The sequence below is a fragment of the Protopterus annectens genome, chromosome 4.part1 (genome assembly GCF_019279795.1).
Source record: "Protopterus annectens isolate FY-2018-M chromosome 4.part1, PAN1.0, whole genome shotgun sequence".
Lineage (NCBI taxonomy): Eukaryota > Metazoa > Chordata > Ceratodontiformes > Protopteridae > Protopterus > Protopterus annectens.
This window is the reverse complement of record NC_056734.1, coordinates 479,464,242-479,488,745: the sequence shown is the minus strand read 5'-3', so window position 1 is coordinate 479,488,745 and position 24,504 is coordinate 479,464,242. Positions and strand designations below refer to the sequence as shown.

At 38.9% G+C, this 24,504-nt stretch overlaps 1 protein-coding gene across 1 annotated transcript in view; it reads right to left on the bottom strand.

The window, feature by feature from the left end:
- The window catches only part of LOC122801237 (mucin-4-like), a 163,137-nt gene that overhangs the window by 12,011 nt on the left and 126,622 nt on the right, over positions 1 to 24,504 (bottom strand). The window contains exon 12 of the mRNA XM_044070789.1: positions 16,384 to 16,586. Coding sequence (XP_043926724.1) covers positions 16,384 to 16,586 — 203 coding nt within the window. The remainder of the gene's footprint in view (positions 1 to 16,383; positions 16,587 to 24,504) is intronic.

Here is a 24,504-nt window from a genome sequence, read left to right as displayed (position 1 = left end):
GTCACTGAGGATAGCACAGAAACATTTTCAATGAGGTATTGATTATGGTTAAAAACATAATATATTATGCAGCATACTGACTTGTAAGGGATGTGTATACCATCCCATTCTATTGTTCAAAGTGATTGCTAACGTTTCAGTAGATATCTTCATAACCAAAGTCCAAAATGTCACCTAAGACCTTCAAGAAATCTTTCAAAGTTCAAATGTCATTATTTTAATTGATAAGAGACCTGAGGAACCAATGCTTACCAAAGAAGTACTACTTCTTTACTTTGGATGTCAGCCTTCAGTGAGGAGGAATAGCAAGAAGAGCTACATAGCAGATTAACAGGACAAATGCCAACAGACTGAAATTCAGGTAACAAAAGCATCTTTCTACAGAGTGCCATAGGAGAAACTGAGAATCGCATAAGCAATACTGACTTTAACTAAGGTGTGCTGCTGGGTAGGATGGGAACAGGGACAGGACAAATTAATTGTCTGTGAAGTCACCCAGCATGAAGATAAATGTACAGATTCTGATTCTGTCTCCATTTTATTTTTCTCACCCACCCACCCAAGTGTTACTTTATTCTTAACATTTGCTGGCTTTTGAGTTGCCCACCTCTACTATAGACTTGATATTGGACACTCCTCCTAGTCTCATTGCATCAGTTCATTCTACTGAGTACAATGAGATAATTTTGGAAGGCCCACCCCCTTACTTTCTTAACCTTGAATTATCTTCTGTTTCCTCCCTTTCTACTTAACTAAATAATTACACATTATTCATCTGCTTTTCTTTACCTGTGTCTCTTTGTACTTTATTATTTTATTTTAATTTTGCTGCTTGTTCTTAAAAGTGTTCAATTACATTTATTCTGCTGCATTTATTACTGCTTGTTAGTAGCCTGATTAAATTGTAATTGCTACTCTAAGTCTGTCAGTTTTGGTTTAAGGATTAGGGCTTCAAACCAGTTGTTTTACATTAAGAAGGTTTGTGGTCCGCACTCTTGTGGGAGGAGAGGGTAGCCTCTGCCCTTCTGAGCTGGGAACTGCTGGGTGAAGGATTACTGTGCTTGCTGTTCTAAGTGTCTTTGTTCTGGTTTAAGTACTTGGGTTCCAAACCAGTTATTTTACATTAGGAAAATTTGTGGTATACACTTTTGTGACAGGAGAGGATAGCCTACACCCTTCTAAGCTGGGAATTGCTGGTCGAAGGCTCATTGTATCTGTTATTCTGAAAGTGACTTAGTTCTGGCTTAAGCACTTGGGCTCCAAAACCAGTTGATTTACATTAGGAAGGTTTGTGGTCTAGACTCTTGTGGCAGGACCGTGTGGCCTATAACCTTCTAAGCTGGGAATTGCTAGTGAATTGCTGCTTTATTTAAACTGATTTTACTGCTATGATTGTGATTTGCTGCACTTTGAATTTCTAGTATGTCTGCATTTTATAGCATAGGCTAGATTCAGACTTACTGAATCTAGACTGATATCACTTGAGCACTAATACCAGCTCTTCACTGCGATACTAAAAGATCCGAGGCATCCATTGCTTCCAACTAACTATAAGTGTCTGTTTTTGCTCTTATATTGGTCCTTTAATTTGTATTTGCATTCTATTGTCTGTTTGAATTGTCTGAACTGTTTTTTTGCCAAATTTTACTGTATATTGTACTAGTTCAGCTGTAGCATAGCCTAGTTCCAGGTTTGCTATTTCTGGGACTTTTTTGTAACATCTGAACATCAAATTCAAGCCATCTTTGTTGTCAAAGGCCCTTCTGCATCTTTGCAGGAGAAGAGTGCTGTCTGGGTCCCATCTAATCGAGAGTAATTGGACCAGAGCTCAATGAGATCATCCTTATTTCCTAATATGAGGTAAAAGGGTTATTTCTTGTTTTATTTAAGCCCAGTGTTTGTGCTTGTTTGTGTGTACTGCACCATAGTGCACTTCTGCATAGTGGTGGTTACCATCGGTGGTTACAGACGCAAATGTTTTGCTTGTTAAATTTTCCCTTAGCACTTTGCTTGGGGTCGTCCAGAGATTTTTCATGTCCCTGCTCTACTGTCAGATGAAACACTAAGCCGAGCCTCAGAGGTACCAACACACCTCTCACCCACTAGCCATTCCTAAGTGTGACCTCTATTCCTGGCCATATAAATTTACCCAACACTATGGAAAGACAATTTCCCACAGTTTATCCAGACAGCTTGGTCGACATGGACATCCTGAGGCAGTGTAGCAACTGCCTCATGTTCACCGAAACTCTCTCCTCCTAGTCCACGCAAACTCAACATGTGAGAGATGCAACTATAGTAAGAACCTTAAATCCATGCTCTCTCACACACCATTCAGCACAAATGATAATGAGTGGGTTGACAGCATGCACACCTCACCTCCTACTCCACCCAAACCCACATCTCACATATCTACCTATGTGGATGTGCTCACCAGTAACATACCTAAACACCAGAGACCTCCCAAACACAAACACAAGCACACTATATGCAATACTTTCTCTACACAACACAATATACGTAATAGCTCACACACTAGTGTCTCATCTGTCAAGCCCTTAAGGCAAAACACAAAACCAAACATATTATTCATAGATGATTCCATCATGAAATACACAGATGTCCCTCTCAATAGGCTGGATAAGGAAAATGTCACGGTCAGCTGTCTGTCAGGTGCCAGGATATGCTATATCACACATGCACTCATGTCTGTCAGCAACAGGTACCATAATGACTCCATCATAGTCCATGTTGGTGTGAATGACTTGAGATGTACCTCTTTGGCCTATATGAACATGACTGAGCTCTTGGACTATGTGTCTCTGGTAGGTATGTCCCTAGCCTTAAGCAGCATTTTACCTTCACCTAGGATGATGCCTCAATGCAAACAGAAAATTATTGACTTCAATAATTGGCTTAGTTTCTGGTGTCATTCTAAGGGGATCCAGTATCTGTCAGCCTGGGATGACATGATCGATAGACCTCGATGCTTTGCCAGAGATGGTCTTCATCTGTCACCCCCTGGAATTTCAACTACTGGCAAAGGCTCTTGCCACCCCCATAGTGCTATTTTTAGGCAGTGTCTCAAGGACAAAATTCCCAACATAAAAACTCCATCTATAAACAACCTCAAAGTTATGGTAGTAAATGCTAGGAGTCTTAACCTGAAACTGCTCTCACTAGAAGCAGTCTTACCTTGGAAGGCACAGACATTTGTGCAGTCATGGAGACCTGGTTCAAGGCTGTGGAGAGCACCCCAGCTGTACTGGATTACACTTCCTTCCACAAGTTCAGACCACAAACCGAAGGCATGAAAACTAAACAAGGCAGTGTATTAATATTCATTAAAGACAAATACACCTCCAGATTGGTTAAACAGTGTGATCCCCTGGAGATACTTCAGATGCAATTAACTGTTAGTAGGACAACTATTCAAGTCATTGCCAACTAAAGGACACCCCTACATGAAGCAGGACACCCACTCTGCCTATTTGGATCTACTTGAGTCTATCAAGTTACATCTGAACACCATGGTTATGGGCGACTTTAACTACCCATCCATTGACTGGGTAAATTACTTGTGCTCAAACTCACTTGCTTAAAGGTTCCTCAACTTCATTAACTCTAATGCTATAGAACAGCTGGTTATTACCCCCTCAAGGGGTGTCAGCATCCTGGATCTGATGCTTACCAATATGTGGACCACTGTGGTACCCCCACTGTGAGGTCTTCCTGGTGAGATCTGACCACAAATCAGTCTCATTTGAAGTAACTATCACACCTGACCACCCCAGCAGCAGTTAAACTAAAAAACTTCTCCAAAGCAGTTATCACCTCTTACAGGATGGTATAAATATTTTCACTGCACCTCCCCCCTCAGATGGAACTGGAAACTATGCTGAGTTCTACACCATTGCTTTATACAAGCACCTGTATAACTGCATTGACTCAACCTTACCTGACCAAAACAAGTTCTTCAAGGAAGAGCAAACATGCCTGGTGGACAACTGCCATGAACAGGCTTTACAATAAAAGGAAGAAATTGCTATCTAAGAGTAAGAGGGATTGAGCCATAAACTGTAAACACTCCCTCCTCAGCTTAAAAAAGTGAATAAGACTTCTTCTGAAGTCCTCCAAAGAAAACTACCAATCTTAATTAGCTTCCTCAACTAAGGGCATCTGTAAGCTAAAAGGAAAGGCCCATATTTATGCCAAACTGGTACTTAATGATAACATATATACTGAGCCTGCGGGCATAGCTAACCTGTTGGCCAACAGGTTCTGTGCAAACTTCTCTCCCCTGTCCCCACCACACGTACCCCATGACATCCCTGCCACCCGTCTCCTACCTTATATTTATAAAGAGCAGGTCATAAACTCCCTCTCTAAGGCCAAAAACACAGCATCTATGGGACCTAATAACATCCCAGGCTGTGTCCAACATGGGCTCCAACAAGAATTAGCAACACCACCACTATTCCCTTCCACAAAGGAGGTGCTTCCACTGACCCTGGGAACTATAGACCTATTAGCCTGACTAGCCTTATCTGCAAGGTCATGGAGTGAATCATAATGGACCTTATCAACAAAGATATAGGTAATCTTCAAACTCTTGACCTTTATCAGTTTGGATTTGTCAAAGGGAGATCATGACTGTTAAATCTGGTGGACTTCTTCAAGACAGTCGCCAAGGCCCTGGATGAGGGGAACGCTGTGCCTACAGCCTACCTAGACTTTGCCAAGGAGTTTGACACTGTCCCCTACTCAGGCATCATTGCCAAACTCACCTAGCTAGGTGTCTATCCTTATATCAGTAGATGGGTTTCAAACTGTCTCACTGTTAGAACCCATATAGTCAAAATAGGGGAATCCACCTCCAACAGAAGACTTGTAACCAGTGGTGTTCCACAAGGATCAGTCCTGGGATCTCTATTGTTTGGAATCAATTTCTTTGAAGTACAAGCAAAAACTAAAGGTCTGTGGGTGTCAAAGTTTGCTGATGACTGCAAACTGGGAGCAGTCATAGAATCTTCAAATTATGTCAAAATTATATCAACATCCTACAAGAGGGTCTTACACAAACAAATGATTAGTGCCAAACTCATGGCCTTAAACTCAATGCACACAAATTGTATTATCATCTGTAGGAGCTATGTTCCTGCTAACTACCACATCAATAGCAATACATTTAGTATGTATTTAGTGGTGAGATACCTGAGAACACAGGTTGACAGCAACCTTATCGTTCACCAAATTGTCTCTACAGTGGTAAGAAGGACATTCTATATTGCTCATCTTATAAGTAAAGGCATTGTCTCCAGAAAAAAAAAAGAAGTTATAACCTCACTGTACTCTTGCCTCATTACGACAATAATTGAGTACAATGCCCTTTTTGGTATGTATCTTTCCAAACATCTGCAGCAGTTGGAGAGACCACAAAGGTCTTCAGCATCTGTCCTATGTGGTTCATCTGAAATCACTGTCACTTTATTCTGTTTCATACAGACTACTCAGAGGTGATCTCTGTCTTGTGTATAAAGCAATCTCTGAATCTGCTTTATTAGAAATGCTGCATATCTGTAAGTTAAATGGTACACAGGTTACTGGCTCTAAAGACCTCAACCTGGTATGTGATATTAATAGAACCTTCCTGTATTCTTTCCTTATAAGGCCAATTATTGAGTACAATGCCCCCTTTGAGATGTACCTCACAAAGCACATGCAGCAGCTGGAGAGATCACAGAGGTTCCTCACCAGGAGAATCCAGGACCTCAAACATCTACCCTGCACAGATAGGTTAAAAGCCCTGTCCCTCTACTCAGTCTCATACGGACACCTCGGAGGTGACCTCTGTCTGGCTTACAAGGCAATCTCAGACCCCGCCTTGATAGGACTGCTGCATATCTGCAAGTCAAGCTCCACTCGAGTAACCCACATGCGTGACCTCAACCTGGCCTGTGACATCAATAGGACTTGTTGGCAGGACAGATTTGTGTCTCAGGGAGTCCCCCATCTCTGGAATAGATTTCCTCTCCATATCAAGCAGAGTAACTCATTATCCCTTTTTAAGCACAACCTGGATAACTGTATGGGAAACAGAACATACACCTCTGGGATTCCACCTGTGTCCCTGCTGGACAGGGGCTTTGGGTGCTGACTTGTTTAAACATGGGCTAAACTCTTGGCTAGGCTTATAAGGGCCTCAGGGCCAATAGCCTAGTAATTTCCTATGATCCTATGATCCTATGAACCTGCTGGAGAGACAGATGTGTCTCCCAGATGTTACCACACCTTTGGAACAGACTCCTGCTTCATGTCAAACAGAGCACCTCATTGGCCCTCTTCAAATGCAATCTGGACGATTGGATGGGTAAGCTTAGGTTCACCCCAGAGGTTCCACCTGTGACCCTCTTGGACAGGGGCAATAGGTGCTAATCATGGAAGTAAGGGTATAGGTTCGTAGGTTGGTACTAGGCTATCGCCCCTAGGGCCTATACAAGCTTAGCCATAAGAATTCCCTGTCTATTTCTTCCCACAGTATTTACTTCCCTGGACCCCTGTCTAGCAGGGTGACTGACATGATCCCCGGGGTTAATTTCCTATCACCCATCCAATCATCAAGGTTCTTTTTGAAGAGGGCTAAAGAGGCGCTCTGCTTGACATGTATGGGCAGTCTATTCCAGAGTCTGGGGAGTCCCTAGGTCAGAAACCCATCCCTCCAGCATGTTTTGTTCATTGTGATGACAAGGTTTAGATCCCTGGAGCGTGTATCTCTGAGGGATTGGGATTTCTTTAAGTGTAGCATGTCCAACAGCTCTGGGTTTGACATGGCCTTGTATGTTAAGCAGAGATTGCCTCTGAGTAGACGATATGCGACAGAGTATAGGTGGAGTTTTTTTAGATGGTCAGCATAGGGCATCTGCTTTAAGCCTGTGATTCTTTTAGTGAGGTATTTCTGCGGCTTTTCCAGTTGTTGCAGATGTCTTGAGAGGTACATACCAAATGAGGCATTGTATTCTATAATGGGTCTAATGAGGGATGAGTACAGTGGGACAATGACTTCCTTTTTTCTGGAGGAAAAGCCCTTAGTGATGAGGTGTGCCACATAGAAGGATTTCCTGACTGTTGTGGCGATATGGTTATCGAAGGTGAGATCACTGTCCACCTGTGTCCCTAAGTCTCTTATCACACTTTTGGTGTTTAGTGTACTGTCACCTATGTGGTAATTCATGGGTACACGTTTTTTTGAAAGGGATAACTATACATTTCTTGGCATTGAGCTTGAGCCCATGGCTCTGGCACCAAGCATCTGTTTCTGTAAGTCCCTTTTGTAGAATATCCACATCATTTGGGGATTCAATAATGGCTCCCAGTTTGCAGTCATCTGCAAACTTTGCTAGCCAGAGTCCCTTAGTGTTGGTCTGTACTTCAGAGAAGTAGATGCCAAACAAGAGCAGTCCCAGGACTGAACCCTGAGGTACTTCACTTGTCACTTGTCTGGAGCTTGATTTGGAGTCGGCTACTTTTACAGAGTGGGTTCTGTCATTAAGCCAGTTGGCAACCCATCGAGTGACATAGGGATTAATGCCCAGCTTAGTAAGTTTATCTATGATTCCAGAGTGGGGGATGGTGTTGAAGGCCTTGGTGAGGTCTAGATAGGTTGTGTGGACCACCTTACCCTTGTCCACAGCTCTGCAGACTGATTCAAAGAAGTCAATCAGGTTCAGGAGACAAGATCGGCCCTTCACAAACCCAAACTGTGTGGGGTCCAGTGTTTGAAGGTTGCCAATGTCTTTGTTTATAAGTTCCATGATGATACGTTCCATGGCCTTGAAGATCAGGCTTGTTAAGCTGATGGAGCGGTAGTTCCCAGGATCCAAGGTGGATTCCCCCTTGTGGAGTGGGATAACTGTAGCTGTGCACCACTCAGTGGGCACAAAGCCTGAGGTGAGGCTTTGATTAAACATGACACTTAGGTGAGGTGCCAGTTCATTTTGTAGTTCATGTAGTCCACAGCCAGAGATTCCATCTGGTCCCATGGATGCTGTATTCTTTGCTTTGGAGAGTGCATGTTTTACCTGTGTGGCCATTATTACCGAAATTTGGCAATCCTTTGGTATTGACATGGGCCCTTTAGGGGGTGAGGAGGGTGAAGTTTGCACTGAATCGATCTGCCAGGATATTGGCAATATCCTTGGGATCAGTATATTTAATGCCATTCTGTTGTAGCTCAGAGCAGATCTGAACATTGCCATTTAGATTCTTGACATAACTATAGAATGCCTTGTGGTTGTCTTTGAAATCTTTGGCAATTTTATTTTCGTAACTAGCTTTGGAGGATTTTATGAGGGATCTCAGCTTCTTACTAAGACTGGTAAGGGAGTTTTTGCATCCTGGGATTTTCCTCTTTTCTGCAACAGTTTCTTCCTTTTGTTGTAAAGTTTGTTTATGGCAAGGGACCACCAGATTGGATTCCTTTTTTTGGAGGAGAGCATCTTGGGGATGGCACTATTCATTAATGAGTGGATGTGCTCGTACAGTGCCTTAGTGTAGGATTCAGCAGTTGAACTTTCAGTTCCCATCTGCATGGGTGTCATGAAGTTTGTTACTGCAGACTTGAGTGGCATGAAATTGGCTTTGGAGAAGTTTTTTACGGAGGTTTCCTTACTGGGGGGTGGGGGTGGGATGTGGATGTCAAGGGTGATTAGCTTATGGTCAGATCTGACCAATGATGGGGTGCCCATAGGTGTGAAGCATCGATTTCCCATGTTGGTAATGACCAGGTCAAGGATATTGGAGCCCCTGGTGGGACTAAGGATAAGTTGATCCAGGGCATTGGAATTTTTGAATTCCCAGAACCGTTGGGCAAAGGTGTTGGTACATGAGTAGTTTTCCTAGTTAATGGCAGGGCAGTTGAAATCACCCAGTATTATGGTGTTTGGTTGTATCTTAATGTTTTCCAGTATGTTTAGAAAGGTGTAGTGAGAATCTTGGGGCATGGTGGGGGATCTGTAGCAAGCTACAATTTGGATTGCAATCTTACCTAGTGTTAGTTGCACCTGGAGAATTGGTTTTGTTCTTTGAAGTTTTCCTAAAAAAGGCACTATAGGGGTGGCAGGAGCCTTAGCCAGTAACCTGAATCCCAGGGGCGACAGGTGCAGACCATCTCTGGCAAAACATCATGGTTTATAGATCATGTCATCCCAGGCAGACAGATACTGGATCCCCTTTGAATGACACCAGAAACTTAGCCAGTTGTTGATGTCAATCATTTTGTCTTTATACTGTGGTATCATTCTGGGTGAAGGCAGGATGCTACTCAGGGCTAGGGTCATGCCTGCCAGGGCCACATGATCCGAGAGCTCTTCCATGTCTCTTTTCATGTAGTCCAGGAAGGTACGTCTCAAGTCATTCACTCCAACATGGACAATGACAGAGTTGTATTTGTACTTGTTGTGGAGTGACTTGAGTGCATGCATTATGCGGCAGATCCTGGCACCCGACAGGCAGCTGACTGCAATTTTCTCCTTGTTCAGCCTGGTGAGTGGGACATCAGTGTGCCTGACTATATAATCACCTATGACTAAAGTGTTGGGTACATTGTCTTGCCTTAGAGGCTGTTGTTAGGTGGCACACTGGTGTTGCGAGCTATGTGACACTTTGGTTGTGATTGGTGTTTGTTTGCATTTCAGCTTCAGAGGTCCTTGTTGCTTGGGCAGGTTAATGTTAAGGGCCTCCACATATGTGGGTTTAGTGTTGCTATGCGTGGGTGTTGGTGGTGTGGGTTTAGAAGGGATATGTGCTGCTTGACATGTAGTGCAGGTGTTAACCTTCTCCTTTTGACTGTCTAGCACAATCTTGGTTGGAGAGAGCTTTGCTACCAGTTTGGCTATGTAAGTGCATCTCTCACAGGTTGTAGTGTTGGGTGGTAGGAGGAGAGGGTTGTCTGTGTAGATGAGGTAATTGCTGCATTGCCCCAGTATGCCCAGATTCACCAGATGGACAGGAGAAATCATCAGAATATGGCACTTGGATATGCCTGGTTTGGTGCTTTTTTTTTTTTTTTTGTGAAGTACAAGAGCTATTTTACCTTACGTTAGCAAGGCTGCTTAGTGCATACAATTAAATTATTCTTATTAACAAGGAGAGTTGAGTGCTTCTTTCAGTTTAAGACTTCCCAGTGCTTTCCAGCAGGTTTTAAAGCAAGTGCTAGTCACAGGGATGCTTAAAGGTAAGATGAAAATAAAAGGTGTATCCTAAACACTGCAGTGCACTAGAGGAGTTAGATGTGAAAGTAGGTAACTAAAGTTTTACCTGTCTAAAAAGTAAAGTTTTAGTAGAGAGTCAATATTTTTAAAACAGCAAGATAGATTGAAAGGGGGTGGTCACTTTTGTATTCTGGTACTATGGAATACAGTAGGATGGCCAATTATAGCACTGTAAGAAACATTTAGATAATCACCAATTCATACAGTACATTAGCAACATTATAGCACTGTCAGTAACATTTAGATAATTACCAATTCAAACAGTACATTAGCAACATTATAGCACTGTCAGTAACATATAGATAATTACCAATTCAAACAGTACATTAGCAACATTATAGCACTGTCAGTAACATTTACATAATCACCAATTCAAACAGTACATTAGCAACATTATAGCACTGTCAGTAACATTTAGATAATTACCAATTCAAACAGTATGTTAGCAACATTATAGCACTGTCAGTAACATTTAGATAATCAGACTGCAGTGGTGGTGCTGCGGTAGCATTGCCGCCTCACAGTAAGAAGTTGTCCTGTTCTATTCTCAGTTAGAGCGTCTTCTGTGTGGAAACATGCGTGAATGGGCGTACCTTCGTTGAAGGGTATGAGTCAGGGCCGGCAACTCGGCATGTAAAAATCTACTGCCAATGATTAGTGGACCGGAGTTCCACTGTGGCGACCCCTAATCGGGAAAAGCCAAAAGAAGAAGGAACATTTAGATAATCACCAATTCAAACAGTACATTAGCAACATTATAGCACTGTCAGTAACATTTAGACAATCACCAATTCAAACAGAACATAGCAACATTATAGCACTGTCAGTAACATTTAGATAATCACCAATTCAAACAGAACATAGCAACATTATAGCACTGTCAGTAACATTTAGACAATCACCAATTCAAACAGTACATTAGCAACATTATAGCACTGTCAGTAACATTTAATCACCACGTCAAATCGTACATTAGCAACATTATAGCACTGTCAGTAACATTTAATCACCAATTCAAACAGTACATTAGCAACATTATAGCACTGTCAGTAACATTTAATCACCACGTCAAATCGTACATTAGCAACATTATAGCACTGTCAGTAACATTTAATCACCAATTCAAACAGTACATTAGCAACATTATAGCACTGTCAGTAACATTTAGACAATCACAAATTCAAACAGTACATTAGCAACATTATAGCACTGTCAGTAACATTTAATCACCAATTCAAACAGTACATTAGCAACATTATAGCACCGTCAGTAACATTTAGACAATCACCAATTCAAACAGTACATTGGCAACATTATAGCACTGTCAGTAACATTTAGATAATCACCACTTCAATTCGTACATTAGCAACATTATAGCACTGTCAGTAACATTTAATCACCAATTCAAACAGTACATTAGCAACATTATAGCACTGTCAGTAACATTTAGATAATCACCAATTCAAACAGTACATTAGCAACATTATAGCACTGTCAGTAACATTTACATAATCACCAATTCAAACAGTACATTAGCAACATTATAGCACTGACAGTAACATTTAGATAATCACCAATTCAAACAGTACATTAGCAACATTATAGCACTGTCAGTAACATTTACACAATCAACAATTCAAACAGTACATTAGCAACATTATAGCACTGTCAGTAACATTTACATAATCACCAATTCAAACAGTACATTAGCAACATTATAGCACTGTCAGTAACATTTAGATAATCACCAATTCAAACAATACATTGGCAACTTTATAGCACTGTCAGTAACATTAAATCACCAATTCAAACAGTACATTAGCAACATTATAGCACTGTCAGTAACATTTAATCACCAATTCAAACATTACATTAGCAACATTATAGCACCGTCAGTAACATTTTCATAACAAAACAGCATTTTCCCAAGAAAAACAGCATTTCGTAACACAAATTGCATTTTAACATCCTTTTAGCATTCATTATGCTGTAATGCATCCACACAGTCATATAAGATAATTATTTGAAATAATAAACTGATATTGACTTAAAATAACTCAGACATGCACTAATGAAGTATTTAACACTAATATGCTACATAACCAAGATGTAGACTGCACACAAAATATACAAAATGGAGTATAATGTAGAATGGTATTCAGTAAAACCCCTTACACCAGCATACGATGATATAAACCACTGATTTTATATCTTATTCATAATTTTTGAAAACATGAATATTTCTTTTCTTCTAATTTGCAGGAACTTGAAGATCAAGTATAAATGCAGTGGGACTGCTTTGTGCTGTGCACCCCCCCCCCAAAGGAAGGTGCATGTTTGTATTGTTCCTTATGAAATCCCATGGTGACTTAACCTTAACGAGTATATTGATGTGAAGAAAGTAAAGGTCTGTGTGTACTGGTTAAGAAGTGTTTTTTTTTTATAATCACATCCATCTTGTAATATACAGGCTTGCATGGAAATGGTCAAGTATATAATTGAAATATCAAAAATATAGGTTTCAGAATGGATTTTCTCTAGAAGAATTATTTTAGACATTACGATTTTCAAAATGAATTTGTGCATTTCAGAATTATTTCTGGGAAAGCTAGAACAAAAACACGCTTGTATTCTGTGTGGCAAGGGTACAGCTGATATATGTTGAAAGCTTCTCTGGAACTCATAGCACTGCTTTGTTATACAACAAGCATTGCTTGTCTAAGAGAAACAATCAGAAAAATAAATGATATGTCTTTGTAGTTGTCCTTACCTTATTACAAACCCTGTAATAAATACATCATTTGTTTGTATAAATTAAAATTAATGAAGACAAGAGAAACCATGCAGTGTATGAGAATATGCGGTACTTTTCCGTTAACAGGGCAGCAGATGAAATACGTGGTTGATGTCAACTGATTGCTGTGTATGTTTCTCTGCTTTTAATGTTGTGTTCCTTTTGACAGTAGTATTTATCTTGTCACATGTCAGAATTGTTTTTTTTTTTTGGGGGGGGGGTTCTGTACTGGTCATAATTTTAGATTAGTAGTCACACTACTACTGATTTCTGTTTGCAATTAGTGAAAATGGGGAGAAAGCCGTTAAGGTGACAGCACAGAAAATGTGCGTTTCATGTGTACTCACTGCTGATTTTTTTCTCCTGGGTTTAATTTTCTCTTCCTTCTGACACTCTTGCTGATTTTCTCACATCGGTACTGCACCTGTAAATGTTCTGTCATGCTTTAATTTCTGCCTTTCCTGTCACACTACTATGTCTCATCACAAGTCACTGCCGTTTATGTTGCGGTTGTTTACTGGTTCCACTTTTCATTTTCTTGTGAGACTGCAACTGATATCGTCCCACTTTTAACAAGCTGACCTGCTCCTTCATAAATAGTGTGTAAATCACACACAACATATTGTGAGGAAAAAAAAGGAAGTGCTCTTATTTTGCATCTTCGAATGATTTGTAACGGTCAGTGTTTTGACATTTGTAAGCACGTGAGGCATAGCTGTCAAGCTGCACCCACTGAAAATGGGAAGAAAAGCCTTTGAGAAACAGCAACGTGTACTGAAAATGTGAATTACAAAGGGGGACAAGCAGCTTTCAAAAACAGGGACACTGGGTAAAGAAGTGAACATGTAACTAGGTTAAAATGCGAACTTTTAGCTGCACATTTCGTGGCAACATTTAGGCTTACCAACGCCTGCTGCCCCGTTAACGGAAAAGTACCGAATATGCAAAATAGTAATGAGTTTTAGTAGTTAATGAATGATGACTGTAGTATTCTGCTGCCAGTTTAAGAATGTAAATTATGATTTGAAAGAAAGCTCCAGAATGTAAAATGTAAGTTAATCAGTGCCTTGTTTCATAAATTCTGCATGTTATAAATGATTTAGATTTCACATGGTTCATATTATGTATAATGTCAGCTTCTTGCCATTATATTCTGAATAATAAATATCTTGCCTTAAACTGTTTTATGACTTAGTGAATGTATTAATGACATTCAGTAAAAAGGAATGCATTAACATAATTCTGTGCAATTGGTAGTTACTGTTTGCATAGATGAGAGCTCATACTGGTACTTAAAGCAGTATGTGTGTATATATATATATATATATATATATATATATTTATATATATATATATATATATATATATATATATATATAAATATATTTATTTATATATATATATATATATATATATATATATGTATATACACATACACACACATATATACACATATGTACATGTCTCTATCTATATTACATGATTGCAGTCTACTTATCAGTGCTTTTTAAGTTGTAAAAATGTTCTACATGTCAATAATAGATGGACATGTTAGAGGTTTGTGGTACAAAAAAGCTTTTCCTCAGCTAAAAGAAAAAAACACCTAAAGCTTGTAAGAATTCATGAATGTACTTCGCTTTATTTCCCCATACATAATTTGAATGCACAGACAGATCAGGTTTTTTCTTAGCACTGAATAGGCAGAAGTTCAAGTTTCCATTTTTGAATAAGTTAATATACATTTCACTATTTACACATTTTCACTACATCTGGCATTTAGGCTATTCAGTATTGTGTTTTTGTATTTTGTCATTCCAGTCTTTTATTTTCTGCCTTTAATTTTAATCCAGTTTTGACTTGATATATCAAATCGATAGATGGAAAGATATATATATATATATATATATATATATATATACATATATCTATATATATCTATATATATATATATATATATATATATATATATATATATATATAGATGATACTTACGTATTATCGCAACCAGATTTTTGCGGTTGCGAAACTCGCATGCTGCAATGAAATTGAGTGCGGGGAAACACTGTAAGATGTAATTTCGCTTCTTTAGTAAGGAAAAATAAGTTTGGGTTACATTTTGGAAGAGAAAGAAATGTGCAATTCTTCTTCTTGTTTTTGTGCATTACACACGCATGCTTCAATTCTCATGGCTGCTGTGTTACTGACGAAAGAAATACTGTGTAAGGAAGGAATGCTGCTAAGAAAAGTACCCACACACATGGAAATGCTTTGGGTAAAGTTTTTATTTCTAAAACTTTGTAGACAGACTTGAAAGGAAACTTTTGTAACAGCAAGTTGCAGTAAGGAATGGCTTGCAAAAGTCTTGGTGGATGATGCTGACAAGTGATTCTGGGGTCGTTTCTGGTGGGAGAAGTTGGCAGTAGTGGGTTGTTTTTGTGTTGTTGATGCTGGTATCCTCAGACAAACTTTGATTGCACTTCAGTGGTGTTTGGAAGGTATTAGGCCTGAAAATATGTGGATTGTTCATTTGCTGTTTTTTTTTTTTTTTTTTTATGCGGGGGAAAGTTGTCACCGATTGTAGTCAGGAGTGCTTCAAAACCGTGCTTTGGATGAGCAAGCTGGGTTTCACATCACTTGCTGCCGGGGAAGTGCATACATAAACAGTGAAACTCAGTTTATAATTTTTATTGATAACCCTGCAGTAAAATTAGTTGAAAATGATTTCAGGCAGCCCACTTCACTGAAACCTCATTTGACTGAAAGCACATTTGGTCAAATTACATTTGTTCAAAAATGGTTTTTAGCCCCTGCCCCACTGCAGTGCGACCCTGGAGTGAGAATATAAAGTTAAGGGGGTGTGGAAGGCACAGCTCACCACATTGGGAGGTGTGGGGGGTGTAGCCTACCACATAATTGCAGTTTATGCACTATATATGTGCAGCCATTAAAAATACATTAAAACATATAGCATCAGTAAAAACTGGTTGCAAAATGTGGGGGGATACATCCCCCACACCCCCAATGTAGGGGGCTGTGCCCCCCCACAACCCCCTAACTTTATATTCTCACTCCAGGGTCGCACTGCAGTGGGGCAGGGGCTAAATATCATTTTCGACCAAATGTGATTTCAGTCAAATGAGGTTTCAGTAAAGTAGGCTGTCTGAAATCATTTTCGACCAAATATAATTCGACTAAAAGCAGTAGACCTATATATATATATATATATATATATATATATATATATATATAGAGAGAGAGAGAGATGGAAATAATCATTATAACAAGGCTTTCAGTATAATGAAAATGCCTGATGTCACGTACCTTATTTGTTGTGCTAGAGGTATACTGTGCAGCAACATCTATGAAGCTGGTATACGAGTCACCACTTGTTTGATTTGTGCGACCTTCCAGAATAAAAGAAGTATTTTCATCTGTGGCGTTCACAAGTATGAAATCACCAAGACCATTAAAGGTAAAACTTTTTCCATCTAAAGTAGTGAAGTGAGGGTCACCATATGCAGTTTCTAAATAAAAAAGTGAAAAATTAAAAAAAAAAGTAAACAGAGAATGGCAGCAACACAATTTCTATGCATTATTCCCGAAAATATAGACCACAAATACCAAATATTGTCAATTTTTAATTTTCTGTCTCAACAAAATACCCCTTAACTAATTTATTCATTTATTTTGTTTGTTGTTTTCCTGTAGTACTGGTAACCCTGTTATTTTTGTCTTTCTGATTTATGCTATGTACAGGCTACTATTCTCTAATGATATCTGTGCAATTACACATGTCCACATTAAAGTAAATTATGATGTGCAAGAGACGGTTCCTTATTACACCATCGCAGACTCAGGTTGTCGAATGCATCCTTGTCAAACAGTAAAGTGCGAAAAGGCAAAATAGTGAAGCAGCGTTTCAGCAATTTCTTTCCCTGGGAAAAAATTAGTTTGGCTGCTTTCGCTACTTTGCCTTTTCGTCACTGTAGTGCGATCTCAGAGTTGGTATATTTAAGTAGGGGGTTATAGCCCCCCACGTTAAGTAATGTTTTACTGTATTTTTTTTTTTCTTTCAGAACAGCGATTATTTTCCATTGGAAAATAATCGCTGTTCTGAAGTTTCAACATTGTAAGCTTTTGCTTACATGGGGTTGATTATCTGTCGTTCGCTCTTCTGGGCATGCAATATGATAATATAGACCTGCAAGACACTGTGAACTCCAATGGGATATATTTCTTGTAAAATGGAGTAAAGGCATGAAGTGTAACAATAGAAATCAAGCAATCCTTGTATGTAATAAGATTAAATGTAAAGATAACAGTTTGATACTGTCACATATTCACAGGCTGCTACTAAGCAATACTCCAGTTAAGCCATTTGATGCCTAACTGAAGGGGGTTGGAAGGCAAGATGATAGCAATTGCTTGCTTAACTCATTGTTCTGGTTTTTGCTTTTACAAAGTGTCTATTTCTTGTTTCTTTTATTTTTGTTTTCTTTTTTTGAATTTGCTTTAATTATTTTAACTTGATTGTTGTGTAGTTTGGTTATCACTATACTAATGATAGCCTACACTTTACTAATGATTATCTCTATTTTTGCTGCTGCTTTCTACTGTCCTTTTCTCTTCTGTGTTCAATTTTGTTTGATAATTTCTAATCTCATCTCAGTGCCATCTATTGCTGTGGATCCAGGGAGTCCAGCTGTGAGGTTATCGCATTGGAGGGTTTTGCTGAGGTGAAATTATTTGTATGAGTCGCACTGAAACTGCCAATAACTGGATGATGATGGTGAAAACTACAGAAATGATGTCATTTTTTGGTCACTCCTTGTACAGTGTGGAGCCTGATAAGAGAGACTGGTTCTTGCTCTGGATACCTTAGGGAGCTCATGCCCAAGAAATACCTAATGAGAATTTTTTTTACAGTTTTTCAAGTAGGTTTATGTCATTGGACAGACAGACACTAAATGCACATTGTATTCTAGGATAGGACTGAAGAGAGATGAGCAGAGGACAATGATGACTTCAGAGGAGAAGCTCTTGGTAATCAGCTGGGTGAGATAACAGGCTTTTCTAATGGTGGTCAAAGAATTATTTATCATCCATGAAGGTGCCTAGGTCTGCATTTACAGCATTGTTTTAAGGAGTGCATCACTGATGTTGAAGATGTGACATTTTGAATTTCCAAAACTCTATGATCCTGCACTTTTTGATGTTCAGTTTTTTTAGCATAATCTTGACACATAAGAGTTTGTTTAAGTTAGGTCCTCTCTGAGGAGTTGATGACACCTCCAAGTTTTCACTCATTTGCCAACTTGCTTTGAAAAAGGTCTTTGATGACAGTTGTGACATCAGACAAAAAGCCAAATAGAAAAGACTGCAGAACAGAACCATTGGATACACCACTGTTGAGAATCCTTTTGAGCATGTGTTCTGTCAGTAAATCAGTTGGCAATCTAATAGTTTGCATAGGGACTTATAATGCATCTGATCATATTGTCAGTGATATTATAGTGAGGAATAGTATTAAAAGTGTTAGCTACTCAAGGTAAGTTGTCTACATACATTTTTACTTTGTTCATAAGTTTGTAAGTACTTTCTAAGCTATTGATCTGTCAGGATCATAACAGCATAGTCATGCATTCCTACAGAGTTTATAGCCCTAGCAGCTTATTGGCAAGGTCTCTCTATTTGTGCAGAAGTCTTGTATAACCCCAGGGGAGATAATCATTTAGTACTGTGAGATAACCCTTTACATAGTAAGCATGAAAAACATAGCCCTGGAATAGGTATTTGCATGTTCCCTTCATCCATAATGGTCAAAGGTGTGAAACTAGCGGTGAAATTATGGCTTCCCATCCATGCATCCAGATTGCACTTAAATAACATGACATGTACTAAACATTACATGGAGAAGAAGGAGGTTCCATGGAACTGGTATTCTCAATGAGAAAAATGTATCCCCCACCATGTTTTATTTAAGTTGCAATAGAGACTGAGGTCTCTAGATTGGGTGTTACTGCCACTATTGGACTCACAGATGTGTAGAAGGTCTGTAATGATGTGGTTGGCAGGGGTTCTGTATGTGAGACAGAGATTTCCCCTTAGCAACATTAAGACACTAGGAACAGAGATAGGGCTATGCTGCAGACAGATTAGCTTTTGTGATTTAGCCTCTTAAGTTTTTTGGTGAGAAAATGTTGTAGTCACTTGAGATAAGTCAGGTGCTTGGACAGGTGCCTGCTGAATAGGGCATTATATTCAATGACTGGCCTAATGAGTGCAGTGTGCAGTCTTCAGTGGAATCATCACCTCCCTAGATTTGGATGCCATATCCTTGCTAATAAGATGTGCTATAATGAAGTATTTCCTAATAAAAGTCAGCATGTGGTGGTCAAATGATACCTCATTATCGACATATGTTCCCAGGTCTCTCACTACTAGCTCAATTGTCATGGCAGTGTTGATGATTGTAGGGTCATCTTGCTTTCTTCCTGAATTATACAATTATGCATTTTTTGGCATTTAGTTATAGGCCTTAGTTCTGACACCAGCTATTTGTTTGTTACAAACCATCATGAAGGATCTTGGTGTCTTTGCAGAGTTTATGATGGCACCAAGTTTACAGTTATCTGCAGACTTTGTCAACCAAAAGCCCTCAACATTTTCCTTGAGTCCTGAGAAGTAGATGTCAAAAACAGTGGCCAGAGGAGCAGGTTCTGGTGTACACTAGTGACAGATCCCTTGGTGCAGGTCGATCCACCCACTCTAATTTCTTGGATTTTATTTGTGAGCCAGTTTGCTATCAATGAGTTACATAAGGATTACATTTAGCTAGATACGTTAGTTGAGTATGTCTGAATATGAGATGGTATGAAATGCCTTTCTGAGGACCAGATACGTAATGTGAACATTTATTCCTCATCTATTGCTTTGGTAACCTTCTCAAAGAAGACAACCAGGTTGAGTAGGCAGGATTTGGCATTGACTGGACCAAACTGGCTCAGGCCAATGCTTTATAGATTGCCTATCTCTTTCTTTATTAATTCCATAATGATCCTTTCTATAGCCTTGAAGGTGAGGCTGGTCAAGCTTATAGGTCTATAGTTACCCAGATGGGTTGACACCACACATTTTTGAAGGGAGATGAATGTTCAGTCCTCCAGTCATTTGGAGGCTAATATTGAAAAAGCTTCTGTAGGGGGTTTGAGAATTCATGCTTCAGGCTGACCAACAGGCAACCTGGTATGTTATCTGGCCCAACAGAAGACGCGTTCTTGGTCCTGGATGGCGCATTTTTAAACTTGTTCCTAGGAGATTTGAGGAGGAAGTGAGAATGATGATATCATGTTTAGGCAAGTGGGGGGGGGTAAAAGTGAGAACTGCATTAATCTGCTAGAAGTTTGGCTATGTTTTCAGGCTTAGTGTCTGGTATCATTAGGATTAACTTCAACTTAGTGTATGTGATATCATTTATTATTAACTTGGTACAACTTTGAACCTTATTTCTGATGTCTCTGACATAGTTAAAAAGACTTTGTGATTGTCTTTTGCCTGGGTTGCTATTTTTCCTTCATATCCAGCTTTAATTGATTAATTGGGTTCATAGTTCTCTTTCAGCATTAGCAGGCATTTTTGGAATTTGAAGAATTAGATTTGCTTTTACAAGCTTTTTTCCTTTTATTGTAGAGCCTGATTATATTAGGGTTCCACCATAAAGGCTTATTTTTAAACTTGGCATTGTATTTATTTTGGAGGGGGACAGATGCTTCAGTGCAGTTGTTTGCATGATCAGAGAATTTGCAATTGAAGGATTATGTGTTTGTAGAGGGTTACTCAGGGTGGAAGGGAAAGTTGAATTTTGCCAGGTCATCACTCAGTTTTAATAGATATGCTTTGGCTTATTCTCTGAATGAGTTATTAGAGGATGCTTCCTACTTCAGTCTTATGGTGAATATGACTGATTTATGGCCTTATTTGAACTGAAAGGGTGTTGCAGCTGGAGAGGAACCGAACTGTCCTATATTAGTAAGAACCAAGTCCAAATTTTGTTGCCAATTTTTGGAGTATGGACTAACTGGCTCAGTGAGTTTGTATTTATGAAGTCCATAAATCTCTGGACATACATGTTTGGGGATGAATACTTTTCCCAGTTAATGGAAGATTAGTTGAATTCCCCTAAGAAAATGGTGTTTGAATGATTAGGGCTTCCATAGTAAATAAGTACGAGTCATGAGTTAAGTTGGTCTTAGAGGAAGTCCTATACTTGACTAAACATGAGTTGGAGTTTTGTTAATGGTAAGCTGGGCATAAAGGAGTTCCAGGTCATTATCCTGCTTAACAAGTCTAGAGGTATAGTTTTGTTTTATGAATATAAAGGCACGTCTGCCTTTAGTGCCTTCATCTAGTGTGGTGGGTCTGAACATGCAGTAGGCACTGAAATCTTGCACTGATGGGATGCTGTCAATATTCTTGAACCAAGTCACTGCTATGATTCATATACCAATGAGGTTTAGGTAAGGGACTCCCTGTATGGAGTGTAGGTTTCTTTTTAGGCTCCTGGCATTGAGCAGTAATACCATCATGTTTTCCAAAGTTTTGCTGTGTTGAAAGATTTTGAAGACTGACTTTGCTTGAAAAAGGCATAATGGGTGTGGCTAATGTTTTTGAAACTATACAAAAGTTTTGGGAGGCCTGCTGCAGGCCATGCCTAGCAAAACAGTTAAGACTGTCTACCATGTCTTTTCAGACAGATATATATTATACCCCCTTTAAATGAAACCAGCACCTAAGCTATTAATTATCATCAATCATTTTTTGTTCAGATTGTGTCATCATTCTAGGTGAAGGTAAAATGCTGATCAAGGCTAGGTTCATTCCACCCTCAGTTACATATTCTGAGTACTCCATTATGTCTCTTTTCATACAGTCCATGGAGGTATGTCTCAAGTCATTTATTCTCTCATGTATTATGACTATGCCAAATATTTATTTGTGGTGCAAGGACTTGAGCACATGCATGATGTGGTGAATCCTGGCACCTGACAGGCAACTATCTGTGATCTTCTCCATACTCAGCCTGATAAACGCTACAATACTGTGTCTCACTACGGAATCACCTAAGACTAGGATACTGGATTGTGTGGAGTTTTGCCTTTTGGGCTTATGATTTGAGTCACTGAGAGCCTTAGATGCATGTTTCATGGTTGGTGCTGCCTGAGTTGCATGTTTGTGAGGTTAGTGAGGCTACTTGTTTCTTAGGTTACATTTAAGAGGCCTTTGTGGTTTAAGTAGGTTACATGTAAGATCCTCAGTGTATGTAGGTCTATGTGTTTTGTCTGTATTGTGTGTGATGCAACATTGCTTTCTTAATTAGTTAATTGACCATCAATTATTCAACTTAATGAACTGTTATAAATGTGGATTCTGGAAAGTTTCTTTTCATTCTTAAGCCGCTTGATGTTTGTATTCAGATGAAAATATACAAGAGAATTTTAAGCTTAAATAAAATTGGTTTATGGCATTTTTTATATCAGTGGTTCATGTGGCTTCTTTCTAGAGTTGTTTCTCTGTATTTTCTTGGTGGATCCTTGGTTTTCTTAATCTGATTGTGTGTGACAGGTATAGTGTAGCATTGTGTATTCTTGGCAGCCCATTTGCCATTTGTAGTGGATGTATTTGGGACCTTTGGCTCCAGTAACATTATATAAGTACATCGCTCACATACTTTTCAGTTTAAGTAGAAGGTTGCTGTCAGCAAACATGATATAATTGCTACATTGTTCCAGGATACCCATGCCAACCAATCTGGTTACAAAGACAGGTGGAAAATGCAAGTCCATGGTTTCCGATGTTTACTGATATGGGATTAATAATGAAGTATCTCTTATGAGGTTTGGAGATGATAACTGGAGGTACTATTTGTCTGGTAATGGAGACAGTTTTGGGTAACTGGAGATGCTATTTGTCTGGTAGTGGAGTTAGTAGTGGTCTCAACAGAGCTGCACGCAGCTAGGAATTAATGATCCTTTTTTTCCTTCTCTCACAAGAAGCAAAGAGTAGCAATAATTCCAAGTTGCTTCCTGAGAAGTACTATTAACCCAGGTGTCAATGAGTTAAGTGCACTTGCTGTAGTTGTATTGGAAGATACCCTGGATGGAATCTACAACAGCCAAGTTGCACAAAGGTCCTGAAGTGGGTTCTTACCAGAACTGCAATTGGACCATTCAGTGAAGTCTTGTACACAGTGATGATCAGAGACCAGCAAGAAATGAATACCCCTCTAGTCCTTCTCTCAGCAGTAGCAAACCAGAAGCACTAAAATCAGGAGCACTAATCCCAAGCTGATTCCTGAGAAACAGATCTCAGGATATTCAGTGACTGGTAGTCTAGTCCCAGCTGTTACAGATTTTAAAAGTGGCATTTTTTTGCTTTTTTTTGTACACCTTTGCTGAATTATCACTCAAAATATCAGAGCATGTACATTAGTAGAAAAGGGCATATTAACATTTTCATAGTCATGCATTATACATTGCATAAACATTTTCTTTCTTTTTAGCAACTGTTCTCACTCCCACATTACATAAATTGCTCAGTTCCTGCTTTTCTTTAGACATTTCTCCTTCTGCTGAACATTATGCTGCATGCATTATTTCCACAAATTCCACTTATTTCCAAGTAATTTGTTCCTTCCCTTTTCTAAAGATCCTACCTCTAGTTCTTTTATCTCCTTTAGAATATTCAGTACTTCAATTACAGTTGGTTTAAATTTTGATTTCCATTTTCTAGTAACTGTTTTTTGTAGCCAGTAGCATTAAACTTATTAATTACCATGCATTCCCTTTCATCTGGATTCCTTAATTATTTTCCATAATTGTACCTTGCTTACAGACTCTTTCCTTTACATAATATTTGCTTAATTCCTTCTTTTACCTTTTACATGTTTCAATATTTTCATACCTCTTATATAACAACATTCCCACCATTTTATCTCTCTTTCACATTTTTTATAACACACAATATTACACTGATACTAGAAAAATGGGATTTTTAATCTTGGTCCCTTCTTTTTTATTATATGATATTGTTCTTTGACATGGGATTCAATGCAGAACGCCAGCTAAACCTGAAAAAAAATTCTAGCAACTCTTTTTTAGTTTTCTAGGAAACATAAATTCCCCCAACAAAAGCAAATTTTCCCAGAACATATACGTTAAACATATCAACATTCTTGTTATTGGACAAATTAAAATGTTTACTTCATGCTAACAACTTTTTAGTTCTTCCATTCTCTCTTTCCACTAAATCAGTATATTTTCATATTTTTCAAACTTAACATCTAATATAGTAATTTCCTTCCTATTATAATAAATGCATGCATCTTTTTATTCACCAAACACCTTTCTTTTTCCTTTATTCAGTCTCAAGCCTTCATTTTCAATA